General features: G+C 35.3%; 1 protein-coding gene across 1 annotated transcript in view; it reads left to right on the plus strand.

The window, feature by feature from the left end:
- The window catches only part of Cdh7 (cadherin 7), a 144514-nt gene extending 122520 nt beyond the window's left edge, over positions 1-21994 (plus strand). Inside the window, exon 11 of the mRNA XM_052200311.1 lies at positions 21501-21994. Coding sequence (XP_052056271.1) covers positions 21501-21994 — 494 coding nt within the window. The remainder of the gene's footprint in view (positions 1-21500) is intronic.
- The last annotated feature ends 1035 nt before the right edge of the window (positions 21995-23029 follow it).

Raw genomic sequence — 23029 nt, forward strand, 5'->3', positions numbered from 1 at the left:
CCTCTGGGTATATGCCCAGGAGTGGTATAGCAGGATCTTCTGGAAGTGAGGTGCCCAGTTTTCAGAGGAGCCGCCAGACTGATTTCCAGAGTGGTTGTACCAATTTGCAACCCCACCAGCAGTGGAGGAGTGTTCCTCTTTCTCCACACCCTCTCCAACACCTGCTGTCTCCTGAATTTTTAATCTTAGCCATTCTGACTGGTGTAAGATGAAATCTTAGGGTTGTTTTGATTTGCATTTCCCTAATGACTAATGAAGTTGAGCATTTTTTAAGATGCTTCTCTGCCATCCGAAGTTCTTCAGGTGAGACTTCTTTGTTTAACTCTGTACCCCATTTTTTTAATAGGGTTGTTTGGATTTCTGGAGTCTAACTTCTTGAGGCCTTTATATATATTGGATATTAGCCCTCTATCTGATGTAGGATTGGTGGAGATCTTTTCCCAATTTGTTGGTTGCCGATCTGTCCTCTTGATGGTGTCCTTTGCCTTACAGAAACTCTGTAACCTTATGAGGTCCCATTTGTCAATTCTTGCTCTTAGAGCATACGCTATTGGTGTTCTGTTCAGAAACTTTCTCCCTGTACTGATGTCCTCAAGGGTCTTCCCCAGTTTCTTTTCTATTAGCTTCAGAGTGTCTGGCTTTATGTGGAGGTCCTTGATCCATTTGGAGTTGAGCTTAGTGCAAGGAGACAAGGATGGATCAATTCGCATTCTTCTGCATGCTGACCTGCAGTTGAACCAGCACCATTTGTTAAAAAGGCTATCTTTTTTCCATTGGATGTTTTCAGCCTCTTTGTCGAGGATCAAGTGGCCATAGGTGTGTGGGTTCATTTCTGGATCTTCAATCCTGTTCCATTGATCCTCCTGCCTGTCACTGTACCAATACCATGCAGTTTTTAACACTATTGCTCTGTAGTATTGCTTGAGGTCAGGGATACTGATTCCCCCAGACTTTCTTTTGTTGCTGAGAATAGTTTTAGCTATCCTGTGTTTTTTGTTGTTCCAGATGAATTTGATAATTGCTCTTTCTAACTCTGTGAAGAATTGAGTTGGGATTTTGATGGGTATTGCATTGAATCTGTATATTGCTTTTGGCAAAATGGCCATTTTAACTATATTGATTCTACCGATCCATGAGCATGGGAGGTTTTCCCATTTTTTGAGGTCTTCTTCCATTTCCTTCTTCAGAGTCTTGAAGTTCTTGTCATACAGATCTTTCACATGTTTGGTAAGAGTCACCCCAAGATACTTTATACTGTTTGTGGCTATTGTGAAGGGGGTCATTTCCCTAATTTCTTTCTCAGCCTGCTTATCCTTTGAGCATAGGAAGGCCACTGATTTGCTTGAGTTGATTTTATAACCTGCCACTTTGCTGAAGTTGTTTATCAGCTGTAGGAGCTCTCTAGTGGAGTTTTTTTGGGTCACTTAGATAGACTATGATGTCGTCTGCAAATAATGATAGTTTGACTTCCTCCTTTCCAATTTGTATCCCTTTGACCTCCTTATGTTGTCGAATTGCCCGAGCTAGTACCTCAAGTACAATATTGAAAAGATAAGGAGAAAGGGGGCAGCCTTGTCTGGTCCCTGATTTCAGTGGGATTGCTTCCAGTTTCTCTCCGTTTAGTTTGATGCTGGCTACCGGTTTGCTGTATATTGCTTTTACTATGTTTAGGTATGGGCCTTGAATTCCTGTTCTATCCAAGACTTTAAGCATGAAAGGATGCTGAATTTTGTCAAATGCTTTTTCAGCATCCAATGAAATGACCATGTGGTTTTGTTCTTTGAGTTTGTTTATGTAGTGGATTGTATTGATGGATTTCCGTATATTGAACCAACCCTGCATTCCCGGGATAAAGCCTACTTGATCATGGTGGATGATCGTTTTGATGTGTTCTTGGATTCAGTTGGCAAGAATTTTATTGAGTATTTTTGCATCGATGTTCATAAGGGAAATTGGTCTGAAGTTCTCTTTCTTTGTTGGATCTTTGTGTGGCTTTGGTATCAGCGTAATTGTGGCTTCGTAGAAGGAATTGGGTAGTGTTCCTTCTGTTTCTATTTTGTGGAATAGTTTGAAGAGTATTGGTGTTAACTCTTCTTTGAAGGTCTGGTAGAATTCTGCACTGAAACCATCTAGTCCTGTGCTTTTTTTGGTTGGAAGACTTTCTATGACTACTTCTATTTCTTTAGGATTTATGGGACTGTTTAGATGGTCTAGTTGGTCCTGATTTAATTTTGGTATTTGGTATCTGTCAAGGAAATTGTCCATTTCCTCCAGATTCTCCAGTTGTGTTGAGTACAGACTCATGTAGTAGGATCTGATGATTTTTTGGATTTCCTCAGTTTCCGTTGTTATATCTCCCTTTTCATTTCTAAGTTTGTTAATTTGGATACTTTCTCTGTGCCCTTTGGTCAGTCTGGCTAAGGGTTTATCTATCTTGTTGATTTTCTCAAAGAACCAGCTCCTGGTTTTGTTGATTTTTTGTATGGTTCTCTTTGTTTCTACTTGATTGATTTCGGCCCTGAGTTTGGTAATTTCCTGCCTTCTACTCCTCCTGGGTGAAATAGCTTCTTTTTGTTCTAGGGCTTTCAGGTGTGCCATTAAGCTGGTAATGTATGCTCTCTCCATTTTCTTTTTGGAGGCACTCAGGGCTATGAGTTGTCCTCTTAGCACTGCTTTCATTGTGTCCCATAGATTTGGGTATGTTGTGTTTTCATTTTCATTGTGTTCTAAAAAGTCTTTAATTTCTTTCTTTATTTCTCCCTTGACCAAGGTATCATTGAGTAGAGTATTGTTCAATTTCCACGTGTATTTGGGTTTTCTATGGTTTCTGTTGCTATTGAAGACCACTTTTACTCCATAGTGATCAGATAGGAGGCATGGGATTAGTTCGATCTTCTTATATTTGTTGAGGTCTGTCTTGTGACCAATTATATGGTCGAATTTGGAGAAGGTACCATCAGGTGCTGAAAAAAAGGTATATTCTTTTGTTTTAGGATAGAATGTTCTATATATATCTGTTAAATCTAATTGGTCCAAAGCTTCAATTAGTTTCATTGTGTCCTTGTTTAGTTTCTGTTTTCCTGATCGGTCCATTGAGGAAAGTGCAGTGTTGAAGTCACCCACAATTATTGTGTTAGGTGCAATGTGTGCTTTGAGTTTTAATAAAGTTTCTTTTATGAAAGAGGGTGCCCTTGCATTTGGAGCATAGATGTTCAGGATTGAGAGTTCTTCTTGTTGTATTTTTCCTTTGACCAACAAGAAGTGTCCCTCAGAGTCTCTTTTGATGACTTTGGGTTGAAAGTCAATTTTATCTGATATTAAAATCGCTACTCCAGCTTGTTTCCTGAGACCATTTGCTTGTAAAATTGTCTTCCAGCCTTTTACTCTAAGGTAGTGTTTGTCTTTCAATTTGTCTTTTAAGTGTTATTGTTAGAGGAAAAGACCTCACTGTGTTACCCAAGCTAAGATTTACGTGTTAATACAATGTAAACAGTCTCATAAAATGGAAGTTATTGTCTTTAATAACATGAATTATATGAATAAATCTAGAAGAAAAATAATTAAATGATTCTTTCTAAAGAACTGCAAACAGGTATCAGAAGCTTCCCAAAATTCATTATAGATGACATGTAATTCACAGTTAAAATATGATTAGAATATGAAGACTAAGAGTAAATATTTTTAAAAATGAAAGTATTATAAATAAGTATTTTTGATCTGCTTGGATTCTAAAACATAAAAATGAACATGAAAATTGTATATTTACTTTATAAAAACAGCAAACAACATAGGGTATAAAGCTATTACATCCAGAAAAACAATGAACATTTTAAAACAACAGATTCATAGAATATGGAGAGGACAGATAGAAAGACAGTGAGTTTTTAAACTTTGCCAATTGATCACACACACACACACACACACACACACACACACACACATATATATGCATACATACACATATATGCACACACACACACACATAAACACAGAATTTATTATACCACACTTCCAGGAACAAAATACAACTGAGTGTACTCTATCAAATTTGGTAATCACTGCTAGTTATTTAACTTCAATATTTTAAAAGACGAGCTAAATAAAGCCTGTTTTACCTCTAATTTATAATAATGTTAATTAGTTATGATTATAATTTATAATAATGTGAAAAATAGCTTTTTGTAATCAAGGCTGTTTAACTATTTCATAGTTTATAATCATCTAACTGTTTTTGAAATAAATCAGTTTTTATGTACACCATTCTTTGTTATATTTATTCATCTATCTATCTATCATTTATCAAATATCTATCTTTTTCTCTCTCCTTGTAGCATAGTGTGTTTGTGCTGTGTGATATGTGTGTATGTGGTATATGTGTATGTGTCTGTATGTGTGGTGTATCTGTGTATTGTGGATATCCATGTGTATGAGTGATGTATCTGTGTGGTTTGTGTTTATGTGCATGTATGATGCTTCTATGTGTTTGTGGTGTGTGTGTGTTTGTGTGTGTGTCTGTGTGTGAGTGTGTGTGTGTGGAATGTTTTTTATAGTATGTGCATATGCATATGCTATTTAGAAAGTGTTTGTTAGTGGTGTGTAGTATGTGTATGTTTCATGTGCATGGGTGTGGTGTGTGTATAAATTGTGTGTATATGTGTTAACTCAGGAGATTGTTAATGAAAGCATCTTTCTGTTAATTTCAGGCATGTCTTTTCATTCTTAGAAAAGCCACTTTTCCCTCTACCAAATCTATCTAAAGATTTGTGCATTGCATTTTATTTATTTTTAAGGTTTCTACACTTATACCAAAAGATTAGTAAAAACGCAGCATTTTCACACTGAAAGAAAAATTTGAAACAGGCATAATAACTTTAAGATTCATGTATATAGTGAAACTAGAACATAGCCACAATCTTCTAGCACAAGATATTCAGGATTAAATTATAATCTCCAAATCTTATTCACCAATTTGATGGTAACAAATAATTGAAACACTTTTATTCACCATTATAAAACCAGACATGATATGGTCAGTTTGAAAGAAATAACATTCAGGTTTACAGGTATGCAAATGCAATACAAATCCAAGTATTCTATTTAAGTATGTCAATAGTTCATTCTTATAATTTATAAAGCAATTTGTAAGTCTTCATTCTAGATGTTATCTTTCAGGGCTTTTCACCTTCCCACTTAATGGAAATTAAGGTAAGTAACTGCACTTGGCAAAGGGAATGTTCATTTAAGAAGAAAACTAAAGAAGCTTTTTAGCTTTGACTTCCCAAAAAGGAAAATACTGAAGATCAACATTCTGAATCAGTGAGGTGACATGTGAAAGAGTCTTAGACCTGGAGAGAGGATGATGCAATGATGCTGCTAGAACAGAACACTGAACCTGTCCTGTGTCAGTTCATTCAAGGCTGTTCCCCACTTTCCTCAGTATAAGGTTCAATATGTCTATTCTTATGTTACTTCTTTTAAAACACACACACACACACACACACACACACACACACACACACACACACACATATATATATATATATTTGTATGCATGTAAATCTGTGTACCGTGTATGTACAATACACACAAAGGCCAGAACATCTCTTAGATCTGCAGTATGACACATTATTTGGGTGCTAGTAATCTAACATGGCTAAAGAGCAGCCCCTTATCTTATTCATTCAGCTCTCTGGACAGAGCCCAGTTACTGCTTCTTGACAAACAAGAAAGAAAGGTATCTTGCTACTCAATAACTTTTCTTCCTTATGCTTAAATTTAATCACATGGAATGCTGGGCATATCAGTCTTTACCTCAAGAGGCTAGGACTGTGGATCAGTTGGTAGACTGCTTGTCTATCATGTATGAAACATTGATTCCATCTCCAGCACTAATATGGGCATGGTGCTAAATACCTGTGATCTAAATAGTTGGCAGATAGAAGCAGGAGGATTAACAGTTTAAGGTGATCTTTGAGTTGGAGGCCAGTCTGAGCTACATGAGATCCTACCTTCAAAAACAAAACAAAACAAAAATAAAAACAAACCAAAATTTCACCTCCATTTGTATTTTTCCAACCCTGTTAGTGATTTTTTCTGCTTACCTTCACCTCTGTCTGAAAAACTATTAAATCTTAATATATTGAGTAAAAGTGATAACCAAAAACTCAGAGTATGAGGTTTCCTTATATATCTTGAGAGGAATCAGAACTTGCAGCTTCAAATCTCTTTGTATGGAAATGAAAAAGCCACATTAAATATTTTTCATGTATAAAAGTTGTAATCAATATGTGGAAAACATTTTAGTATTCTCAAACCAGAATAAAAACTATTTGCCATAATGAACCACAGTACTAATTTAATCCTCTGTATTATCATAGTTAAGTTGATGTTTAACAAATGCAGATTTCTTTTACCAGAGAAAAACACTGGTAAAGAACAGAATGTACAACTGGCACATTCAATTATTACTGATGTAGATCTTTTAAGAAATTCAGAAGAAGAATTTCACCTGCTTTGGCTTAAAATAGCTCTCCTCCCTGACTATTTCTTCTCCCTGAAGCTTCTGCAGCATTTGTGGTATTGGCTTCTATTTGTTTCATTCTTGGACCTTGCTTCCAAGTGATTGAAGTAATGAATTGCTTCCTGTTCTTTGTCTTTCACTCAGAGTGCCACAGCTCCATAAACCTTCCTTAATAAGGATTTTATATAAACTCATCATTCACCACAGAGAATTCTAACTCCTCCACCATGTCTAAAGAGGAAGCTTGACTTTCAACTGTCATGGGTCTTTTAATTATGCATCCGTGGCTTTCCAAATCTAAACAAGCTTTAGGCATTTGCTGAAGCTGTTTGGTTTTTTTTTTTTTAATTTGAAAATGTTTTCTTAGTTTTATATTCAGAGAAAAATTTAACTAATGTGCAAAAATGTATACCAAGTTACTGAGACTAATGATAACACCAGAAAAAGAATGTAAAAAACACGCTATTCCTCATGATCTATCACAATGTACTAGCCTTCACATGTTGTCTTTGAGATAATGGACAGTGTTCCAATTGCTCATTCATGAAAGCAAATATGTTCCTATTTAAAGGACACATAAACAGAATGAAGGAGAAATAGTTTACTTTCATAAGCTAATGCAATGAGCTTGGCATTAATACAAGTACTTTGCTATCTTTTAGCATTTTGCAAGTACATTCTCACAAACTGTATCCTTGGCAACTATTATTGTTGTATGTCTCTTTTCTCATAGCAAACAGAAGATTGGGAAATTAGTTGCAAAGTCATAGGGTCATTGCTGGTCACACTCAGAAACCAAACAGGGCAGCAGAAAGAAGAAAAGAAGTATCCTATAAATTGTCCTGAAAATCTATTTTTCCAAATATGTTTTCCAGTATTAAATACCAAGATGCCACTGAGAAGTGGCTTAATACTTCTAAGTATCTCAAGCCCGGAAGCTAGCACAGTAAGAGCTGAAGGACCTACTGTGCTTCCTGCGATGAGTTTCTAGATGTTTAGTTAACTCAAGGAGTCTAATTCAAGGTTTACATGAGTTAATTTTCACCTTTGAAAAAAAAACACACTTTCAATTATATATGAATTTATTTTGGTACAGAATATAACACACATATTGTACTTGTGAATAAAATATTCATTGTACTTTGAACACTTTTGCTCTGTCTTAACTCCGGTTCAAATTAAATCATTATAATGATCACATTAAATGAGAGGTGCCCTGGGACACTGATTTTCAGTAAAGAAGGATTAATTTCAGTTATAATTAAACATTTCTATGTCTTGAGACATGGTAATCATTTTCTATTTCTTGCATGTCATTTGCAAATCTCTAGTTGGCATAATTTTACATCAGGTCTCACTATGTATGCTCAATGTTGAAATCTTGAACTATATTCCTAAATCTTGCCTCTTTCCTTGATTTACAGTCAAATTTTATTGTTTTCCAAGTCAGTCTTCTCTCTGTTGTATCTTCTAATCTTATGCAAGCTTTATCCATTTTTTAGTTTATTAATTTATATCCTTGGTGCTGCAGCTGATTTCGTACACATTGCTTTTGTGTAGGCTTGTCTTTCTTGTCTTGTGTGTGCTAACATGCCTAGAGTACTACTCTCCAGAATGTATAAGAAGACCCCTTTGGTTTGTGGTCTAGACACTATCTGTTGACTTCTGAACCCAATTTAGGTGCTCTCACCATGGGCCCTTTAACACTGGGGATATGGTAGTCTCAGAGACCACATCATAACAGAGAAACATCTATCCAACACAAATGCTTAAATTTATTATTTTATTTTCCTATTTCTCTTCTAATGAACTCCTGCATTCAAAGGCAAGAGGTAAACATTATTTTGCAATTATATGAAATACCTCATGAATTGATTATCTGAAAGACAGAAGGAATTCCATATGCTCATGCTGAATAATCTAATGTACTCAGTTATGGTAAATAATATTTGGTTTTATATTCATCATTATTCATAACCAGTAAATGTTTTGGCATATAATTTTCATCTTTCTCCTAATATTCAGTATTTTGAAGATATTTTTAGGATTTATTTATCTCAGTTAAAAATAGATATGGTGTAGGTAAAATGTAATAATATATTCAGGTTAATAGTCTTGTGTGTGAGTAGTGTGTGTGTGTGTGTGTGTGTGTGTGTTTGTGTGTGTGTGTGTTAAAGAAAAAAGTCAGAATTTTATCAATACTACCTAAAGAATATGTCATCAGTTCAAAATATTGTATTTGCTTTATAGTTACCTCAATGACTCACTTGGGTTATATATTAACTATAATGAAATCATTTTGAAAGATGTGCCAAGAGGGCTTAGAATACAAGTTAAATTCTTGATCTTTGTTTATGAGAATATGTGTATATTTGTAATTTTACAATCCATAGAGCAAAAATGAAAATTCTGTTTTCTATTTGTCCTTCCTAGTGTACCTTAGGTCTTACTTTAGATGGCACTCTCTTTCTGATCCCCAGAATCATCCCTGTGCCTGTCAAAGACTTTAATTTTAAACCATGTCATATGTATTCTCTTGAAAAATATTTAGTAGAAACAAATATGCTTGAAGAATGTCAAAATGTTTCTTATGGTTCTCAAAGCAAGACAAATTCTTTCACAGGCTCACAACTGGAAAGGTACCAGCCTATGTTATTTTTCATCATCATGTAGCAATTGCTGTTCGAAACTTTGTTTCCACTGTTTTCAAAATTAAAACCATTTCCTGAAAAACTTTACCTACATTCTTTCAGATTTATATAATACATTATGCTGTGAATTTGTGCTTTTCCTTCTAAGGACATGTTCTCAAATTACAAGAAATGACAAAAATCTTCACATTTACTGTCCTCTATATCACAACACCTACTTAAGCTTTTCCACTATTTATATACTTCTGTCAGGACCTTGTGTAATATATATATATATATATATATATATATATATATATATATATATATATGTGTGTGTGTGTAATATATATATAGTATATACTATACTATATAGTAAAATATAATATAACATATTATTAATACATTATTTATAATGCGCTGAAGCATAAAAGCTTCTTGAGAGTAGTAAGATTACTCCTCATTATTCCTGTTCCTCTTTCTCCTTCTCTAAATTACTCTTGCCTCACTCTCATACATCCTTTCTTTACCTAGTAGTGTATTATTAAATCATACCATATTATGATGCAGCATCACTCATCATGTAAGAGTTTTTGAATTTTCATTTTCTTAAATATTATTTTATTTTTTGCATGTGTGAAGATTTTGCTTCTTGTATGTATGTGTTCCACATGCATACCTGGCATTCATGGAGTCAAAAGAGGGAATTCAATGCCCTGTTCCAAAGAGTTCAAGGCTATTCACCACTTTCTAATCTATTTGATTTAGTGTGTCACATTTTATGTTGAGTTACTTGGTCCATTTGAACTTGTGATTTATGTAGGGTGATAAACTTAGGTCTAATTGCATCTTACACATGCAGACATCCAATTAGACCAGCACCATGTGTTGAAGATGCTCTCCATTTTCCATTGTATAACTTTGATTTTGTTGTCAAAAATCAAGTGTCCGTGGCTGTGTTGGTTTATTTCTGGACCTTCAACTTGATTGTCTTGATCGACTTGTCTATTTCTATACCAATACTATGCCATTTTTATTAATGTTGTTCTTCTATAATACAGCTTGTAGTCAGGGATATGGATATATCTAAATATTCATTTATTATTCAGGGTTGTTTTAGCTATCCTAGATTTCCTGATTTTTTTCCATATGAAGTTGAGAATTGTTCTTTCAAGGTATGTAAATAATTGTGCTGGGAGTTTCATGGGGATCGCATTGACTCTTTGATGAAGATTGCTTTGATAATTTGGTTATTTTTACACCGTTAACTCTATGGGTCCATGTGCATGGATGGTCTTTTCATCTTCTGATATCTTCCTCAATTTCTTTCTTCAGAGACTTGGAGTTCTTGTCATACAGGTGTTTCACTTGATTGAAAATATAACAACATATTTTGGATTAGTAGTGGCTTTTATGAAGTGCATTGTATGTTTAACTTTTTTGAGGCCAGCCTAGTCTACAAAGTGAGTTCCAGCACAGCAAGGGCTACACAGAGAAATCCTGTCTCAAAAAATACCAAAAACAAAAACAAAAAACTAAAAAACAAAAAACAAACAAACAAAAAAACAAAAAAACTTTTTCAGCCTGTTTATTGCTTGTATAGAGGAACACTACTGATTTCTTTAAGTTAATTTTGTATTTGACCACTTTGCTGCATTTTTTCAGCTTTTTTTTTTTTTTTTTTTTTTGAGATTACAACAATCAATTATCAATACAGATGAGCCAGGGGATCTGAAGCTATCATACTTCATCATTCATACTCTCATCATTAGAATATACAACAGTGTCTGAAGCAGTGCTTACATCTCTGTAGCAAGAGATGTTAATTTCTTTTTTTTTTTTTTAATTTTTTTTTATTTGATATAATTTATTTACATTTCAAATGATTTCCCCTTTTCTAGCCCCCCCCCCCTCCCCGAAAGTCCCGTAAGCCCCCTTCACTTCCCCTGTCCTCCCTCCCACCCCTTCCCAGTTCCCCGTTCTGGTTTTGCCAAATACTGTTTCACTGAGTCTTTCCAGAACCAGGGACCACTCCTGCTTTCTTCTTGTATCTCATTTGATGTGTGGATTATGTTTTGGGTATTCCAGTTTTCTAGGTTAATAACCACTTATTAGTGAGTGCATACCATGATTCACCTTTTGAGTCTGGGTTACCTCACTTAGTATGATGTTCTCTAGCTCCATCCATTTGCCTAAGAATTTCATGAATTCATTGTTTCTAATGGCTGAATAGTACTCCATTGTGTAGATATACCACATTTTTTGTATCCACTCTTCTGTTGAGGGATACCTGGGTTCTTTCCAGCATCTGGCAATTATAAATAGGGCTGCTATGAACATAGTAGAGCATGTATCCTTATTACATGGTGGGGAATCCTCTGGGTATATGCCCAGGAGTGGTATAGCAGGATCTTCTGGAAGTGAGGTGCCCAGTTTTCGGAGGAACCGCCAGACTGCTTTCCAGAGTGGTTGTACCAATTTGCAACCCCACCAGCAGTGGAGGAGTGTTCCTCTTTCTCCGCACCTTCTCCAACACCTGCTGTCTCCTGAATTTTTAATCTTAGCCATTCTGACTGGTGTAAGATGAAATCTCAGGGTTGTTTTGATTTGCATTTCCCTAATGACTAATGAAGTTGAGCATTTCCAGCTCTATATTCTGAGGCAATATTTATCTTTGTTGCTCTGGTAAGTTTCTTGTATGGAGCAGAATGATGGATCCTGTTTTTGTATCCATTCTGTTAGCCTGTGCCTTTTTATTAGGAAATTGAGGCCATTTGTGTTGAGAGATATTAATGAACAATGAGTGCTACCTCCTGTAATGTTTTAATGTTGATAGTGGTAGTTTAAATGTGTGCATGTGTTTCTATTCTATTGCTTTTAACAGCATGAAATTATTTAATTTTTGTGTTTTCTTCAGTGTTGTTAGCCTCACTGGATTGTAATTTTTTTCTAGTATCCTCTATAGGGCTGTGTTAGTGGAAAGATGTTGTTGTTGTTGTTGTTGTTTCTTCGTGGAATACCTGTTCTTTTCATCGATGGTGATTGAAAGTTTTGTTGAGTATAGTAGTCTGGTTTAACATCTATACTTTTGCCGAGTATATTAGTCTGGGTTAACCCAGGCTCTTCTGGCTTTCAGAGTCTCAGTTCAGAAAGCAGGTATAATTCTGATAGGTCTTGTATGTTACTTGGCCCTGCTGTTCTTAAAATTCTTTATTTGTTCTGCATATTTAGTGTTTTGATTATTATGTGCTTGTAAGATTTTCATTTCTGACCCAATCTGTTTTGTGTTTTTTAAGCTTCTTATACCATTATAGGCATCTCTTTCCTTAGGTTGGGGAAATTTTCTTCTATGATTTTGTTGAAAATGTGTTTTGGACCTTTGAGCTGGGAATCTTTTCCTTGTTCTATTCCTATTATTCTTAGGTTTAATCTTTGCATAGTGTCCTGCATTTTCTGGATGTTTTGTGTCATGATCTTTTTATATTTTGCATTTTCTTTTACCAATGTATTGATTTCTTCTACAGTATTATCTACACCTGATACTCTCTTTCATCTCCTTTATTCTGCTGACGATGTCTATATCTCTAGTTTCTGTTCTGTTTGCAGGTTTTTCTTTTTGGTTCTATTTCTGTTTTCAGGTCTCAGAAAGTTTTTTCATTCCCTTCATCTGATTGATTGTATTTTTCTTTAATTTTACTTGCTTAGTGTTTTAATGCTCTATTTCAATGTATTTTCCTGTATTTCTTTTAAAGATTTATTAATTTCCTCTTTAAATTCCTCTATTATCCTTATAAGATTAGATTTATATTATCTTCTTGTGCTTCGTTTTCATTAGTATATTCAGGGTTTGCTGTATCAGAATATCTGGTCTCTGGTGGTGTCATATTACCCTGGGACTTGCTAGCTCTGCTCTTGCCTGGTGCTTTAGTCATCTGATTTTTCTGGTGTTGGCTAGATGATCTTGATGGCAGCATGACTTCTAGGGAATGTTAGGACAATTGTCATGTTACCTGTTTCTGCTGGCTCTGCCTCAGTTGGGGCACACTGGCAAATGATTGAGGGACCAGTGTTTGAAGCTCATAGTTCCTAGGGTTTATACAGGTACCCACAAGGAAGAACGAGGAGGTTCTTCATGCCCGAATAACAAGCCCAGAGCCAGACAATGGATTTCAGTGGTTAAATTTAATCTTTATATGTGTCCAAATAGCTAGAATCTTTTTTGGTCAAGTCATTGAAGTTTTAAACTGTACAACCTCAAACGTTTAGTAATTTTTCTTAGCTTCAAGCATAACTGGAAGATTCCATATTCACATTATACCTGAGGCTGTTCCAAGCATTGCTTATCTAAAAGTGTATTGAAAGCTTCAATGACAACTTCAGGCTTAATTATAGAATAAAATGCATTTTCAACCTGATGTCAAAACTAATTTTTGGAAAATATAAGAATATAACTTCTAAAATATGGTATCAGTTGTGTAATAGATTGATAAGTTGGAAATATTTTGCCTATTCCGGCATTGACTTCACTTTAAAGAGCATCCTGTTACAAAGCACTTGCTTTCTTCACCATCACATACTTAATCTCTAAATGTGGAAATTCTTATTGTCAATTGCTCTAAATTTCACATTTCTGCCTTTTATCTCCTGCCTCCCCTGTCTGCAGCCTCTTTGTTCTCATACTCACTTCTCCAATAGGAACAGGATCCTTTGATTTCCTTTGTAAGAATTCTCATTAGGCTTTTTGTTATCATTGTTATTGCTGTCATTCTGAAAGGATAATGAAAAGCTCCTGAAACAGTTTTTCAAATTTCTTTCAGGAACTCTGGATCTTCCTGTCATGCCCCTAGATTCTCCCTTATTTCCCCCAATTTATATCATCTTTTATTATTAGTTTTACATATATACACACATTGCCTGTATATGAGCACAAATTAAAACTGAGTCCCTTGAGAATTACTCATATGTTCATGTCTCCAGGACTGAACTCTTTGGTTAGACAACCTATGTGGGAATGCATCCGTGAATCAATGATTCTTCCTCCTACAGGAGTCACTGACCAACTATAGTTTTTTTTTTTTTTAATTTAAGGTGGAATCATGTAGAACTTCTCTTGTCATATTAACTGTAATGATCATTTTCCTTGTCATATTTAGGCAGCCATATGGTTGTTAGTTTGTCATGCATTTTCTCTGTTTTTTTCTAAGGAACACAGTCTGTCAAAAGATGTTCTTGGACTTTTGGTCTTACCATCTTTCCATTCCCTTGTACATGATTTCCCTAAACCTAAGGTTTAAAGATTATGCTGTAGATGTATCATTTGGAATCAGACTGTGTGATTGACTCTCCACAGTCAATTCTGTATCTGCATTTTTGATCAGTTGTTTACTTTTGTAATAATCTCCATCAGTTACAAGAATTAACTTGTTGGAGTGTGATATAAACTACACTTATTGTGAGGGTAAATGTTGGCATTTCTTTTTTAAAAAAAAACAACAAATATTTTTATTTTCTACATTCTTTGTTTACATTCCAAATGATTTCCCCTTTCCCGGAATCTCCCTCCCCATATGTCCCATAAACCTTCTTCTCTCCATCCCTTCTCCAATCACCTCCCTCCTTTTTCTCTGTCCTTATATTCCCTTCCCGTGCTAGATCAATCCTTTCCAGGATCAGGACCCTCTCCATACTTCTTCATGGGAGTCATTTGTTATGCAATTTGTGCCTTGGGTATTCAGGGATTCTGGGCTAATTAATATCCACTTATCAGAGATTGCATTCAATGTGTATTCTTTTGTGACTGGGTTACCTCATTTAGGATGATATTTTCCAGATTAAACCATTTGCCTAAAGATTTTGTGAATTCATTGTTTCTAATTGCTGAGTAGTATTCCATTGTGTAAATATACCACATTTTCTGAATCCATTCTTCCTTTGAAGGGCATCTGGGTTCTTTCCAGCTTCTGGCTATTATAAATAAGGCTGCTATGAACATAATGGAGCATGTGTCTTTATTGCATGCCGGGGAATCCTTTGGGTATATGCCCAGGAGAGGTATAGCAGGGTCCTCTGGATGTGTCATGTCCAGTTTTCTGAGGAGCCTCCATGTTGGCATTTCTAAAGCAGCTGATGATATTGTCTTATGACTGACTTATGAAGTCAGTTCTCCCTTCAAGTCTCAAGACATCTATACCCTAGAAGTTCTTAGATAGATTGTACCAGATATTGATTATCCTCTATGAGTAGGTACCTTCTTATTTGAGGAAGTGTGTTTGTGTGTGTTTGTATGTGTTTGTGTGTGTGTCTTGTGGTGTGGTGTGGTGTATGTGTGTGCTCTATTTGCATGTGAATGTGTATACTAACCTATGTAGCTGCATAAATGGAGACTACGAACTGACACTGGCATGTGCTCCTCAATGACTTCTTAATTTTTTAAACAGTGTCATTCACTAAAACCTGAATCTCCTTATCATAGAATGCTGGACAGTTCTGGATTCAAAATTCTACCTATCTCAGCCTCTCACCACACTGTTGCTGACATTCTGTCATACTTGTCTTTTACACAGGTATTATTGATTTGAACTCAGGTTCTCAGGTTTATAATTTACGTATTGATGTATTCCCAAGCTCCGGGACATTATCCATTTTAAGCAGAGTTGAAAACCTGTATTATTATCTTTTTTGTTTTATATTATTATTTTCAAATACTCTTTAACAACAAAGACACTTTATAATCATGCTAAGGACTTTGTGTTTATGTTTTGAAGTGTTGGAGATCAGACCCAAGGCTTTGCACAGGCTAAAAATATATTCTATCACTGAACTACATACCCTTGCCTATTAAGCTTCTTTAAAGTAAAATTCTGGGGATCTAGCTCCAACTCTAACATGCTTCTGCACAATGTAAGAATATGAGTGCGAATCCCCTGAAATTATAAAAAAAACAAGCAATCTCAGCACTTGTATAGTGAGGTAGGAGGCCGATCAGAGAAAGTTTACAGATGCTAATGAGACAGTCCTTCTAACACACAACAAATGGAACATATCTCAATCTCAAATACAGAGAAAGGCAACATGTACATTGCACAGCCTCTGACTTCCTGTTGCAAGCTCCCCCCCATCTCTCTCTCTCTCTCTCTCTCTCTCTCTCTCTCTCTCACACACACACACACACACACACACACATACACACACACACACACACACACTTTAAAATATGGTGAGACATATAACCCAAATGATAACAGATATTCAGTCTTCTAAAACTTTCAGAAAAAAACCTAAGCCAATGCAGTGAAAATTCCTGAAAAACATTTTAGTTTTTGGCATATAATTAATGATAATTCACGATGGTTTTGGATGTAAGAATGATTCGGTCATTAAAAGCACTAACTGCTCTTTGGAGAGGACCTGGGTTTGATTTTCAGTCCCTATATGCATGGCAATTCACAATAATATGTAACACCAATTCTCGGGGATCTCATGTCTTTCACTAGTCTTCACAGGCAACAATCACATACATGGAAAACAGGCATGCATGCAGAAAAATATATCTGTAAATTCAAAATAAAAATAAACCCTTTTGATTTTTTTCAGATTACATATATATTTTAATAATTATAAGTACACCAAATATCAATTTTGAACAACTAGGGAAGCTTTTGTCAGAATAGTTCATGAGAAATGCATTTGTAGAAAGAGGCCATTAAAACCACCAGTAAAGCTGACAAGGACCACTCAGTAACTGGTCACCTACAAACATTCTCCAAGCAAAATATCTATAATATGCATTCACATAAAAATATAATTATATGTCTACATATAGCAGACACTAAATTTGTACACAAATCCATAAAATTTACCCTAATGTATTTTGTTAACAAAATATAAATATACATATATTATATTGTTATATAAACATAAAACACTATGATTGATTTTCAATGACTTTTTTGTCAAAACAAGCATTTATATGTAGTTGAAATAGTGTCAGATGTTACTCCAAAACATCTGTTACAAATTAGCAAAAATACAGTTTTGATTGTATGAGGATTGAATCTAGAGATTCACACAACTTAGACAAGTGCTCACACACACACACACACACACACACACACACATACACACACACACAGAGAGAGAGAGAGAGAGAGAGAGAGAGAGAGAGAGAGAGAGAAATTACAACTATTCAATAATCAGCTACATTGTACCACCTATTTCTGTATATATTAGACATGTATATTTTATGGAAATTATATATAATTTAGGAAATTTTATACCCACTTATTAATAAGTGTATACCATGTGTGTTCTTTTGTGATGGGGTTACCACACACTGATATTTTCTAATTTTTCCCATTTGCCAAAAATTTCATGAATTTGTTGTTTTTAATAGCTGAGTAGTACTCCATTATGTTGTCAATACATGCATTCCTTCCTGGTCTGCCCTCTGACAGTTCATCATTCCTCCTCCCCTCTATCCAAGAAGGTGTCCCCACCCCACACCTCCACACTCCATCAGGCCTTCCCGCTCCCTGAGGTCTCATGTCTCTCCAGGGTTAGGTGTCTTTTCTCTCACTGAGACCAGACCAGGCTGTGTATATGTCTAGAACCTCTGAGCAGCTCATGTATGCCTGGTGGGTGGCTCAGTGTCCCAGTGATCTCAAGAATCCAGATTAGTTAAGACTGCTGGTTTTTCTATGGGGTTGCCTTCCTCAAATTCTTCCAGCCTTTCCTTAATTCAACCACAGAGTTCCCCAACTTCAGTCCATTTTTTCTGTGTAAGTATCTGCTTCTATCTCACTTGCTTGTTGGGTGTCTCAGAGGGCATCTATGATAAGCTTCTGTCTGTAAATACACCATAGCATCATTAATAGTGTCAGGCCTTGGAGTGCCCACTTGAGATGAAGCCCAATTTGGTCTGGTCACTAGACTTCCTTTCCCTAAGACTCTTCTCCTCTATTGTCCCTGCAGTTCTCTTAGGCAGGAACAATTTTGGGTTAGTTTTTGACTGTGGGATGGCAACCCTATCCCTCCAATTGATGCCCTGTCTTTCTACTAGAAGTGGACTCAACAAGTTCCCTCTTGCTACTGCTGAGCATTTCATTTAAGGTTTTGCCCTTTCAGTCCTGAGACTCTTTCATCTCCAAGGTCTCTGATACATTCTAGAGCATTCTCTCCATCTCCCAGCTCCTGAGGTTGCATATTTCCGTTGACTCAGCTGGCCTTGAGGGCTATACTCCTGTTTCCCATCCCACCCCCTGCTTTTTTTTCTACTTACTGACTGCCAGTTAGAGCAGCATCATTATTGAAGATACTTTCTATTTTTTCATTGTATATTTTTGGCTTCTTTGTCAAAGATCAAGTGTATAAAAATGTATGGTTTTATTTCTGGTTCCTCAGTTCTATTCCAATGATCATCCTGTCTGTCTCTGTACCAATGAAAGACAGTATTATTACTTTTTATTAAATCGCTATTGCTCTGTTATAAATTTTTCACTTGTTTATTTAGAAATTCTCCAGGATATTTTATATTATTTGTGACTATTGTCAAGGGTCTTGTTTCTGTATTTTCTTTCTCAGCTATTTTACCATTTGTAGAAAAGTAGGCTACTAATGTGTTTGAGTTAATTTTATATCCAACCACATTACTGTAGTTGTTTATCAGCTGGAGAAGTTCTCTGGTAGATCTTTTGGAGTTGCTTATATATACTATCATATCATCTCCAAAGAGTCATGTCTTCACTCCTTCATTGCCAACTTGTATCCACTTGATCTCATTTTGTCTTATTGTTCTAGCTAGAACTTTGAGTATTATATTGACTAGATATGGCAAGAGTGGGCATTCTTTTCTGTCTGTGAATTTAGTGGGATTGTGTCAAGTATTTCTCCATTTAATTTGATATTGGCTATTGGTTTGTCGACTATTGCTTTTATTTTGTTTAGGTATGGGCCCTGAATGCATGATCTCTCCAATTCTTTTAACATGAAGGAATGTTTTGTTTTGTCAAATGCTTTTGCAGTACCTAGTGAGATAATCATGTGATTTTTTTAGTTTGTTTATATAGTGTATTTCATTAATGGGTTTTCATATATTGAAAGAACTCATGTGCCTGGAATGAAGCCTACTTAATTGTGGTGAATGGTGGTTTTGATGTGTTCTTAGGATCTGTTTGCCAGAATTTTGATGAACATTTTTCATCGATAAGCATAAATGAAATAGGTCTGAAGTTTTCTTTTTATATTGTGTCTTTGTGTGATTTAAGTATCAGAGTAATCATAAAATGAGTTAGGTAATGCTCCTTCTGTTTTTACTTTTTGGAGTAGCTTGAGGAGTGTTAGTATTAGCTCTTCTTTGAAGTTCTGGTAGAATTCTACACCAAAACATCTGGCCTTGGGCTTTCTTTGTTTGGATATTTTTTTAGTGATTTCTCTTTCCTTACAGGGGATATGGGCTTGTGTAGATAGTTTCCTTGCTCTTTAGTGAGCTTTGGTACCTGGTATCTGTGTAAAAAATCATCCGTTTCATCTAGAATTTCGATGAGCTTTTTTTGTAGTTGTTTTGGTTTTTGGTTTTTTTTATTATTATTATTTCATTTTTAAGTGTAGGCTCTTTTAGTAGAATCTGGTAATTTTGTTTTTTAATTTCTTTAGGGTCTGTTTCTAAGTCTTCCTTTTCATTTCTGATTTTGTTAATTTGGATACTGTCTCTGTGCCCTTTAGATAGTTTAGCTAGGGATTAAAATATTATTATAATTTTCTCAATAAACCAGCTTTTCGTTTTGTTGATTCTTTGTGTCCTTCTCTTTGTTTCTCTTTGGTTGATTTCAGGCCTGAATATGGCTATTTCCTGTTGTCTTCTCCTCTTGTGCAAATTTGCTTCCTTTCGTTCTAGAGTTTTAAGGTGTGCTGTTAACTGTAGGAAATCTCTTATTTCGTTATGAGAACATTTAATGCTATGAATTTTCCTCTTAGCACTGCATTCATTTTGTCCTATAAGTTTGGGTATGCTGTGTCATAATTTTGATTGGATTTCAATAAGTCTTTAATTTCTTTATTTCTTCCCTGACCAAGTTATCACTGAGTAGCAAGTTGTTCAGTTTCCATGGTCATGTGGATTTTGTGTTTTCATTATTACTGAAGTCTAGCTTTAGTCTGTGGTGATCTTATAGGATGCATGGGATTATTTAAATCTTCTTCTATCTGTTGAGGCTTGCTTTGTGACTGATTATATGGTCAGTTTTGGAGAAGGTACCATGAGGTATTGAGAAGAAGGAATAGTCTTTTGTTTTAGGCTGAAATAAAGTACAGCCATTTTATTTACCTTGTTTACTTCAGATCTGGAAGCTATTACTGGTGATGTATTTTTAGTCTTAGGTGTCACTTGTGAGTTGTGAAGTTTCCCCATAAGTTTATATTAAGTCCTGGAGAGATGTCTCAGTAGATAGGAGCACTAGCTGTTCTTCCAGAGGTCCTGAGTTCAATTCCTAGCAACCACATGGTGGCTCACAACCATCTATATTGAGATCTGATGCCCTCATCTAGTGAACCTGAAGACAGCTACAGTGTACTCACATACATAAATAAATAAATAAATCTTAAAAAGCATATTGTTTGTATTAAAATGAGGATGAATTTAATCTATATAATAATAAATGTTGTTGTTTTCTTTTGCTTTCCAGAGAAGCTGTGCATTTCAACATTTAATAGTTATTTTTATATAAGAAGAAAAATCCCAATGTTAAAATGATTTGTTTCTTAAATCTTTGAAAACTACTAAAAGTCTACAGAGTCTAGGTTCAGTATTTCACACTTTAAAATGGGACTGATTTTATTACAAAAGCTTTTAATCTTTATAAATGGCATGGCATACTAGAATTTATTAAGCAGCTGAATTTCATAACAAGGACCAGACATTTATTTCTCCAAAGACCCTGATCAAATTCTGTAATCTATTTCCATCTTGCATTGTACTTGTAAAATTATATGCAAACCTTTTATAAATAGCATTTTGCCTTCCAAGCAATTAAGGAGTTCAAAGGCTCCCTTTGTTATATGTTGCTTTGAATTTATATTTATTTAGAACTGGCCCTAGAATTTGTTCTGTCAAATATTTTGGAGGTTAGAGCAAGACATCAATCATGAGCAGGTGTAGAAAAGAGTTTTTTGATGTATAAAAGCATCCGTTTTACACACATTGTTTGCAGTTTTAACACATTTGATGCTATGAATTCCCATGAAACAGAGAAGCCAAACTTTTTGTCTACTAGGGAAATGGAATATATGAGTCTTATCACATATTGGGGTTCTTCCTCTGCAACCTGACATTTTCTCTCTGCTATCTCACTTTTCAGTGCTGATCCTCCTCATTGTCACTATGAGAAGACGAAAAAAGGAGCCTCTCATTTTTGATGAGGAGAGGGATATTAGAGAAAACATTGTCAGATATGATGATGAAGGCGGGGGAGAAGAAGACACAGAAGCCTTTGATATGGCTGCTCTGAGAAACCTCAACGTCATAAGAGACAACAAAACTCGGAGAGATGTGACTCCAGAAATTCAGTTCTTGAGTCGACCGACTTTTAAAAACATCCCAGATAATGTCATTTTTAGGGAATTCATTTGGGAAAGACTGAAAGAAGCTGATGTAGATCCAGGTGCTCCACCATATGACTCTCTTCAGACTTATGCATTTGAAGGAAATGGCTCAGTAGCTGAATCTCTCAGTTCCTTAGATTCCATCAGCTCAAACTCTGATCAGAATTATGACTACCTGAGTGACTGGGGTCCCCGTTTTAAACGACTGGCTGAAATGTATGGAAATGGCCAAGAGAGTTTGTACTCATAGCCTTGGACGCTTCGTTTGGAATGTACTGAAGAAAAAGGCAGTAGAAAAAATTCAAAAGGGAAAGAAAAGTAGAAAATACTACATACAGTAAACAGGAATTCCACTTGTGGGACAAAAGGAGGTTGTAAATATGTCTCCATTTTTAACTGTTAAGGCTTCTACCCTGGTGAAACATTCACTAGGTTATCCAAGGGATTTCACTGACCACAAACTTTGAGCATTTGTAGTTGTGTTTTTTTGTTTGTTTTGTTTCTTTGTTTGTGGTTCCATATTAAAGAAATACTTAGTGGTTTGTGAATAGATAGCAACTCTCATATACCTACAAAGGCACCTAACCTGCCTAATAAAGTAATGTCCTCTGTTTTTAGGGAGCCAAACACACCTGGCTCTAACTTTCATGCTACCCTCTGTAAGAACCATTCAAAAAATCCTAGAACGTCTTGTCTAATAAAACTTGGAAGCATTTCATCTCTACTGAGGCTTTTAAGATTGCTATAAAAGGTAGAGTTCAACAGAATTTTTTCATTGTTGGTGCACAGAAATATTTTATTTTATCAATATAAAAATTCTTGTAATAACTTTCCTAAGTGAAAAACAGAATAAAAACCAATAATTTAACACAACATAAGTCCTTGTATTGCCAAAAAATTATATGCAGTTCTCCAAGAAAGAAAAAAGGTAAATACTTTTCCAAATACTTTTTTGAAGTAGTTTTGAAACTCTCATATATGTAAAATTTAAACCAGTAGTTGCTGTCTATTCATTAATTTTATTATCTCTTCTGATTTGTACAGGAGAATATATTTTTATTTGAAAAGTAGTGGTGTGTTTATTTTGAAGTTCTAGCCTCTACTCAGTAAAAGTTTATCTTACTGCCTCATGGTATTAAGCTCATATGCACATGCTGGCTTTTCTGCTGCTTGAACTACAGGAAAGACAGAAGCATGAAAATGGGGAGACACAGCACAGCAGTATAGCATCATTGCTACACACATCTCAAAGAAATGCATGGTTCTAAGGACATACGTATTGTTC

This window comes from Apodemus sylvaticus, chromosome 12, assembly GCF_947179515.1.
Source record: "Apodemus sylvaticus chromosome 12, mApoSyl1.1, whole genome shotgun sequence".
Taxonomy (NCBI): domain Eukaryota; kingdom Metazoa; phylum Chordata; class Mammalia; order Rodentia; family Muridae; genus Apodemus; species Apodemus sylvaticus.